The 9248-nt window shown below is 42.1% G+C and overlaps 3 protein-coding genes across 3 annotated transcripts in view; 2 read left to right on the top strand and 1 right to left on the bottom strand.

Annotated features, from left to right (window-relative positions):
• Positions 1–1516, top strand: part of SARC_10698 (hypothetical protein) — a 2489-nt gene extending 973 nt beyond the window's left edge. Inside the window, exons 2-3 of the mRNA XM_014295251.1 lie at positions 385–511; positions 1350–1516. Of these exons, the coding sequence (XP_014150726.1) occupies positions 385–511; positions 1350–1398 (176 nt within the window). The 3' untranslated portion in view covers positions 1399–1516. The remainder of the gene's footprint in view (positions 1–384; positions 512–1349) is intronic.
• A 754-nt stretch (positions 1517–2270) lies between these two features.
• On the bottom strand, positions 2271–5224 carry SARC_10697 (hypothetical protein). Its single transcript, XM_014295250.1, has one exon. It carries the CDS (start codon positions 5184–5186, stop codon positions 2517–2519), a length of 2670 nt encoding a protein of 889 aa, XP_014150725.1. The 5' UTR covers positions 5187–5224; the 3' UTR covers positions 2271–2516.
• Positions 5225–8368: 3144 nt separating this feature from the next.
• The window catches only part of SARC_10696 (hypothetical protein), a 4251-nt gene continuing 3371 nt past the window's right edge, over positions 8369–9248 (top strand). The window contains exon 1 of the mRNA XM_014295249.1: positions 8369–8666. Coding sequence (XP_014150724.1) covers positions 8532–8666 — 135 coding nt within the window. The 5' untranslated portion in view covers positions 8369–8531. The remainder of the gene's footprint in view (positions 8667–9248) is intronic.

Raw genomic sequence — 9248 nt, 5'->3', positions numbered from 1 at the left:
ACACACACACACAACAACACACACACANACTATATATACTATATGTATATATATATATATTATATTATATATATATATATATATATTTATACATATTTGTATATCTTTTATTACTGTTGTATACACCTTGTATATGTTTCTATATATATATATATATTATATATATATATATATTAATATATATTTATATATCACTATATTTATAAATATATATTTTTCAAATACGTATGTCGGTAGTGTGATTACGTATGTCGGTAGTTTTCTAGTATTTTCAGCAACAAGCATGTGGGTTTGTAGTTTGTTTGAATCATGCCGTTGTGCTATGGAATGCGAGTTGATCGTCGTCCCGTTTTCTCATGCCACTTATTTTGTCTTTCTTTTTAGAGGTCAAGGAATGTCAAGCTGAACATATGGGGGTGTTGATTGGCATATTTGTGTCAGGGCTGATTTTCTTCCCGCTGGGTTACATCACAAGCGTCATCATCAACAACAGGCGCAATCCAGAGTCACAGTATGTTCTTTGTACAAGTTGTATCTTGCCATGTCTACATTCGTATGTATCTCTTCTGGTGCATTTGAAGGGAGTGTTTGCTAGTATATACTAGCATCGCTACTATGTATGCAGTTGCACGGTGTTTAAGATCGCTCCGGTTACTCCCAATCTCAGTCCTATACAGGTATTTTTTTTTACTGATGTCCTTTTTCTTTTAGAAATATACCTAGAATATCTCCCAATATAAGCGACTATATATATATTGGACACGGTATTGTGATATCTAGCGATGCGTGAGGTACCTTTTGGTGCTTCTATTGGTTCATTAGTACACAGTGGTACAGCATGATTGTACAGATGTAATTGACAAATATATTGTGACGTATACGTACATGAGTGTCGACGTCATCTCTCATATTTTGTAGCACTCGTGTCATCGAGGGTTGTATTCATATCTATTATGTTCAGTGTCGAACACAGTATATGATTTCCATTGGTGTACGTTTGGTTGATTTATAAGTCGTATCAATTACCATTGTGTTGATGAGTGTCGAGTACTCGTCCTATGGTCGTTCAGTCACACTCGTTAATGGAATGTTCCCTGAGAGCGCCCGAGAAAAACTTTCTACAGATATGTTTCTGATAGAGGTAGTGGTGTATCCAGCTCTTACATCATGGTGAGTTCAAACTATGGCCGTATGTAATATCATAGCAATGCCGTAGTCATATCAAATTGATCCTTATACCCGCAAATATATCACGAGTCGAAATGTGTTTGTACCAGCGTCCGAGTAGAATGGAGTGTACATTTGATCATACACATGGTTTACTTATCCGACGGTCCTTTCATTTTCAGAGAGTACATCGGATTAAAGGACGGCACGACGGATGATGAGGATTTCTAGACATTCAGTATAATTCGGCCCAATCGGGTGTGACAAACTTAGTATAAATACATACATATAAACAGAGATTTTATATGAGTATACCATAGACTATTAAAAAAGTGATAGGCTACGAGTATACGGGTGCATAATATCCATATTGCATGATTGTGCCGATATAATCCTTAGTCGAATTGAACCGATACAATGGAGTGCATAGGATGCCGAAATACGGGATCATGAAATGACAATTCTACGTAATCGGGCGGCTACACTAGTGATAGGCAAAATTTTATTTTTGTTCCGGGGGAAATTAGAATTTGCACTCAGTAAGACAGCAGCTGACATATCTTGAATAGGTATACAAAAATAGTAACAGAAGAGTTGGCGGTAGAGATATAGGAGTGTCTTCAGGGGCTGTGCAATTGTACGTATTTCGTGCAATGTACTTACTATATTATTGTGGACGAACTTATCATTACTCTTCAAAGTCATCTGATAGATTGGAGCTACTCGTCTATTTCCACCTATATCTGTAAGGCTTAACAACCCGGTCACTCAAATTGAACAGATTTTTTAGCACATAGCCAGACAAATACTTCCTGAAGCTTTCTATGTATTTGGAAGGCTAATGTTTCTGTGTAGAATTAGGTGACATCAGACCTGCAACGAATCAGGCTTGGTAAAAAATCTGCACTTTCCTCAACAAGTTGAATGAGTTTGCTTTATGCGCGAGGTATGTTATATCACATACGTCAAACCTCACGCACAGGAGATACAGCACAGAAATCTTTGTGGAAAGATCTCAGACGGAACAAATGCGATGACATGCATGTCAAACTCGATTTAGGGAAAACGAAACGCACCATTTCTGGAAAGGAGACCAAGCAGATATTTGATTCTGTTCTAGGTTTATTGGCCATCAAGACCCTAATATTTGGTACAACGGGAGCTGTGTACATCACACGTTGTATTAGGCAGAAACAGATCTGCCCCGGCGCTGATTGTTGGCGCTATAGTTTTGCGAGTTTCAGGCTCATATGCAATAGTCACGCATCACCTTGCTCTATTTGCTTATATACACAAAATATACATCATATATATCATAAAACGTGCACACATCCTTAAAGATGGTAACCCTACATCTCAATCCAGTTGATTAGTGGGATATGGTGTGCATGCACGTCTCCCTCCGAGAAGAAGGAGACCGCGCAATTCCACCTATCGAAACACCTCTTCGTGCCTGTGATCTGGCACATCACATTGGGTGGACACTGTTCCATTTGAAACAGACTGTGCTGCTCACACCAACTGGCAAAGAACACAGCCTGATCATCATCCATAATACCCATCTCAAGTGTCTTATCAAGCTGTCTGTGAAAGCTTGTATGGAAGTCTAGTAGAGGCTGGGCTTTGCCGCCAAAGAATCCTCCAGCCATAGCGGTTTTGTGGTTCATAAACGTAGCTCGAAGATCGGCGCAGTTGTGCGAGTCGGGCTGGTCTGCCTGTAGTATGAATACCTGATAAGGGGATACGTATTCGCGAACTTTCTTGGGATCAGGCCACACCTCCGTACCAAAGTCAGGCATGCGGCGGCCGTGGCCGTAACCACCGTCCAGCCAGAAGAAGTACTCGGACCGGAAGGGATTCGCAACCACACTCTCCTTCACAAAGTCAATCTTCTTGAACATAGTCACCCCATATGCTGCGAACTTCATCTCTGGCCTGCCAGGTCGCACTACCTGGCTTGTATATGACTCATCGTTGAGTACCTTCTTGATAGCACTCAAGTTCTCATACCCCTCCGTGATATTCTGTATTACGTGCACAACTGTGTTGTTTTTGTTTCGGTGCTCCCACACTAAGGCCTCGCTTTCCTCTTCGATGTATATGACCAGGCACGAGTTGAGCTTGAGTATATCGACGAACCAGGCTTGGTACTTTTCGAACGAACGCGCCTTGAACTTCTCCTCCATATTCTCAGCCTTGTGCGAATACCTACCCAGGTCGAACAACGCCGTCACCAAGGTTACCTCACACTCTAATAAAGCATCACCTTCACCTCCCTCCTGCGCATGCTCATTGTTCTGTACGACAGCTTCTGCCTTATGTGCGACATCGTTCGCGGTACTGTCCACAACAGTACTATCGGCGACTATCACATCCGCATCCAACCCTGCTATAGCGGCCACTATGCTCTGCTTCTCTACCAATTTACGGTAGCCCTCGCACGAGGCAACATCCCCATACTCGGGCAGATCACAGTGCGGGCCTATTCCGGTGAAGTTTACTACGTTCACCGGCGGCCGACAGTCGAGAAGGAAATCGAACTGCCAAAGTACAGCCATACCCAAACATATCGTGAGAATAGATAGTATAGTTGGGTGTGTGTATACCTTCTCCATTGCGAATCGGTGCAGGTGTCGGCGCGTAGCTCCCACACGCTTCGTGATATCTGCGACAGTGTAAGTCAAGGCTAGCAGCACTCCTGCGCCCAATAGAAGAACTACAGTGCTTATGAAGTACCGTGTAACAGGATAGTCTCCAGTATGGTCGCCCGAGATACCAGCCACCCACAACCCCGGCGAGATCTCATGCGCATCCACATTGCCCACACGCTTGGACACCCACCCGTTACCACCTACAGGACTGATGCGACGTTGAATACGCTCGCCATAGTGTGTGGTGTTGAGCTCAGTCACTTCTAATGCCCATACAGCCGCCCCGTACCCTACTAACCTCTGGGCTCCCTCTTTCACATACCGTATGACCTTGTCTTGTTTGTGTGCGTGTTTATCGCCTCGTAGTACTAATGGTCTCCCGGCGGGTCGGCGGAAATCACTGTGCACCTGTGCTGCGCCCAGTGGTGACATGGGATGTTCAGTCCAAGTGCCTTCCAGCAGTGAGTCGGAATAGAACAGATGTACATCATTCTCCGAGGCGACATACGCCCACATATACCACACACCGTTGTACTCCAACACACTCGCGTCTGAATAAGCTCTGCCGCTGATAAGTGTCTCGAAATAAGTCCACTCAGTTGGTGTGTCTGTGCTACTAACATACGCCCTGACCTCATTGATGGCACTGGTCTCAGGTATCATTACCAACGAGTTCGTGACTTTTGGATCAACACTGTGGCGCAGTACGAAGGGGTAGGATGTGTGGTAAGTCTCATTCACTACTATAGACTCGTACACCCAGTGCGCACCCTGATCTGGAGACCACGCCATACCTATATCTCCATGTCCGCTATCGTAGTTCCGTACTTCAAAAAACATCAACCACTTCTCGCTCTCGTCCGCACTCGGTACTATGAAAGTATCTGTGACAAACCCTGCGGGTACGTCTTTGACATTAGCGCATGTGACCCCTGCATTCGTACCGTAGGACAGATCATAAGGATTCGGTCCGTACGCTACGCCAGTCACCCAAGCGCCGTCATTATTCCATCCACAAGACGTACGTGAGTTATTAATAACTCGGAGCGAATGTAATGCTAAAGGTGCGATGGAGACAATGGCCAGTATGACGAAGAAGAACACTCGAACTCGATTGGCACATCTGTACTGTTCAATATCTGCCTCCGATATGCTCCTGCTGCGAGGTTTTAGCAGTGTGTCTTCGCTTACAGGTAATTCTAAACTATTGACTGATCCCACACTACTTGTTTGTCTGTTGTATGCCATTGTTTTGCGCGGTGAAGCGGAAAAATTACAATTACCGCTGTTGTTCCGACTATGCCCTCTGCTGCCGCTGTTACTGCGGCTATGCCCCTTTGGGGTGAGTACGCTAATATTATCAAACATTTACTAGAGTTGTATCCCATTAATCCCTGTAACTGAGCAGCCACTACCACCGCCGCAATAGTTATATTTATTCATTGCTCTAGCCGATAGTAGAAGGCTGTCGTAAAAAAAGTAAGGCTCGCTTTGCCACGGGAGGGTTCCAAAATCGAAATCATCGCTGTCAAATGGTTAATATTTTTGGATGGTTTTATGAACAAATAGTGTTCACAGCATTTTTATTATTACTATAAAAAAATGGAAACCAAGAGCGCTCCAATTTCGAAGTTCTTTTTTCGGCTCTTGGCCTGTGGCCTGTGGCCTGTGGCCTGTGGGGAAAATCTCACTCCGTTTAAAATGGTGTTATACGGGTCAAACTAGGAAAAATAACCAACCTATTGTTTAAATAAACGGACACCAGGAGACAAAACGCGAATCATTTTAACCTCGAGTCTCGGAATATGAGTCCATAGCGACAATAATAGGACCATCACGGTTTGAATGTCTTGAAACGTAAATGACAGTATGTACTATGTAGTACTACAGTATGGCTGTCTGAGAAATGGGGCCAGGTGACCCACTGATCCAAGGGCCAAGGGCCCAGGGCCCGGCCAGGAGCTCTCTCTAGCTAGGGTAGGGGCCAGGGCCCAGGGTCCAGGAGTGGGCAGGGGATGGAGGAGGGGGAGCCTGAGACTCCTGGGAGGGGGGGGGGGGTTGGTCAGAAACCAGAATACAAAAAGCGGAAAAAAATCCTGAAACAATCAAATTTGGAGCAATCAATACATTTATCATTCGTGTACAGATTCATAAATTTTCGGAATCGTGACTCACCGCCACAGGTGGCAACAGTTTACGAATAAAATTATAAGTTGACTCATCTGATGAATATTTCGTTATGATTGGTGCAAAAAGACAGAGTCGTTATGGATTGGATCCAACATCGATAAAGTTAAAAGACGACAATCTTGCTAGAGAGGTATTTTTTAAAGCTGCGTGACTGTAGTGCCGCGATTGGGTGCGGGAGCGAGAGCTGCGAGACTACGTGAGTTCGAGACTCATCACTCTCGTGTTCGAAACGGAGAACTATTATTAGAAAGATTTTTATTTGTCTAATAAAACACCGATGCTATTTTAGAAAGATTAAAAAAAAATCAAGTAAAAAAATCAGTTACTTGGTCAAGTTTTCAAAATGCACAAACCTTGACACTCAGAGTCTCAGAGTTGAGGTTATAGTTTCGTCTTCAAGTCTCAAAGTCTCGAAGTCTCAAACAAGTGCCACACTCTGGACTGGGTCACTGCCAATCTGGACTCTGGCACACACTTACTGGATACTGAAAGTCTCACTCAGTGAGTCTGCCTCTAACTGCCGTGAAAAAACAATTGCCGTTGTCACAGACTCTCACAGACTCACTGTGTCCCAACTCCCAAGACTCCCAAGTCCCAACTCACATCACAACTCGCAACAAGTCACGCCTCACAGGTTCTGCCTCTTTGACTCTGTCATAGCAGCAGCTTCAGTGCAAAATTCATCGAATAGCACCGCCGCAGTCCGCAGCGCTGCCTACCGAATGGTCGATACATATCTACAATTGATAAAAAACAAAAACAAATAATGAAAAGCGTTACATATGGTCGCACCGGAACGGGAACGAAGGAAACAAATATCTTTCGAGTTTCCTACCAATCTGCAATAACAATTCTGCATCGAATGACGGAAAATTCGAGAGTCGGTCTGCAGTCCGAGTCTCGACTCCTCGAGAATCGAGACTTAAATTTCTGAAATTAACAACGCTACCTCATAAATACATTTCAAAAGATGGCCACGCGAGAGAGTTCACGAGCGAGAGTAAACGAGCGAGAGTCCACGTCTCCACCACCGGAGATTAAATTTATATGAGGAAAGGCCCTCAATTCTCAAACAAGGTGCCGCACAAGGCTCATACAGTCAACCTGCTGCCTCAAACTCAAAGTCTGAAACTCAAAAAATAGATTGTATGATAATGTTTTGTCCATCAGCCACTGATTCAGCCATCAGGTCTTTTTATATAAAAAACAAAACTGACATCAAGTGAGAATGCAACAAGAAGGCTATGAGATAATGGGAATAATAAGTATTTAAATATTTAGATCCTATGAGTCATGTAATTTTAAAAAATACTTCGAACTTTCGACTGTACGCAAATCAAATTATCAATGAAACATAAATTGAGAATTCATAACATTTAAAATTAAAAAAACAAAAACAAAAACAAAATGTTTTAAATTCTCTTTTAAAAATAAATAAAAAGAAAATGCTTGAATCTATTTAGTAAATATTTAATTGGTCACTGGGACCTGTGAGAAAGTTCTATTTTTAGAGAAAAAATACTTCATAAATTCTACTACTGTATGTATGATGTACCTCATTTCAAAAAGAATCAAAAAAGCAAAAAAAAATCTGAAAGTATTTACTACAACTGCAGAGAGAGTTTTTGTTGAAAATAGATAAATATCCGATCACTCGACTAGGCGCCAGTGACGCCACGACGTCACGTCATACGATTCATACATCAACATTCAACACAAATATGAAATAAATATTTAAAAATTGTTTATATTGATATATTAAAAAAAAGCAATCGGCAATCGGTAGTCGGCACTCTTTGGGGTCTGGAGTCTGGAACTCTGGACGTCACATGATGACTAATAAAGTCTCCCCAGACTCCCAGAGGCGCCAGGCGGGCTCCAGCTGGCCCACCAGCAGGCAGTAGTGAGAAGTTTTTAAATCACAAAAAAATAGACAGCTGGCAGCGGGGCACTATGTATGGCTGGTACATATGTACGAATAAATATGTAAATATGTACATACTAATACCTCTGTGACTCCGAGTCCTGAGAGACTGTCACTCTGTGCCACTCTGGTGGGGTGGTAAAAACTCATGAGAGCCCGACTACCCGAGTGATATTTTGTATGCGACAATGTCAATAGTGACTAGAGATTTTGTTTTTTTTTCATAGCCTCTTCTAAATTGAACATCATATTTTTAATGTTTTAAAATAAAAACAAAAAAAGGCTATTTTTTTCTCTATAAAATTCATATCTGTTGATTCTTTATATGGCAAAATTGGCGGACACACGTCGCGTGCTATGTACTCCACGTATTCAGTTCTTATTTATTTCAATCACAAATAGAGACGATTAGAGGCTATTAATTGTCGAGTATTAGCTGTTATTCATTGTCAACAATCAATACACAGTACATAACGGAATAAATTAATGCGAAAGCAACTGTCGTTGACGTGCACGTATACAGTTTTGCACCGCAGTACTTGATCAATTTGAATACTTTGCGCAGTACTCGATCAATTGAATACTTTGCGATTTTGCACATGAACATGCTATCACTTGCACCCCTGGCCCTAGGTGGGCTGTTGACAGTATACGCTTTAGACGGTATCATACGAAAGGGATTACTAAAAGAGAAGGCGGCTGTGCAATATAACCAGAAGTCGGATGCACGCATGGTGAGTACATCTACCATGAATATCTCGTATGTTCTTCAATTCGAATTGTATTTTTTTTTCGACACCTTTACAATTATGATGAACTGCGTCTTATTCATTCTGAGTCACTATCATAAAAATATGAGTTTTATATTTGAAATCACTATTTATGTGTAGTGTGCAAATATTCTACTTTAAATGCAAACTTTTTAATGTCCAGGCTCGTTTTGTTTACGTATGGTAATCACTTTTTAAAGCCTGCCGAAGTCTTATTTTGTTGTCAAGACTGCCTTTCGCGGTCGTCTTGGCCATGCACTCATAATGTATGCCTACATCCCTGTGCATACGTTGTTGTATATATATGCTTCACTATATTGAAAGACGCTATCATCCACCCCTATAGTTGTATATATTTAGTAATCAAATTGACATCATTCACACCATCACGATTGCAGACGCCACGTCTTTTGTTCTTCGGGATTTGCATTTAGCACCTATGCAATTACTACATGAGAACATGATGTATAAACATTTACACACACATACACACACACACACACACACACACACACACACACACACACACACACACACACACATATA

The sequence above is a fragment of the Sphaeroforma arctica genome (genome assembly GCF_001186125.1).
Source record: "Sphaeroforma arctica JP610 unplaced genomic scaffold supercont1.1353, whole genome shotgun sequence".
NCBI lineage: Eukaryota > Ichthyosporea > Ichthyophonida > Sphaeroforma > Sphaeroforma arctica.
This window is presented reverse-complemented; position numbering and strand designations above follow the sequence as displayed.

Coding starts and splice junctions, on each gene's coding strand:
- SARC_10697 (XM_014295250.1), bottom strand. CDS start 5,186: ATGTTTGATAATATTAGCGTACTCACCCCAAAGGGGCATAGCCGCAGT.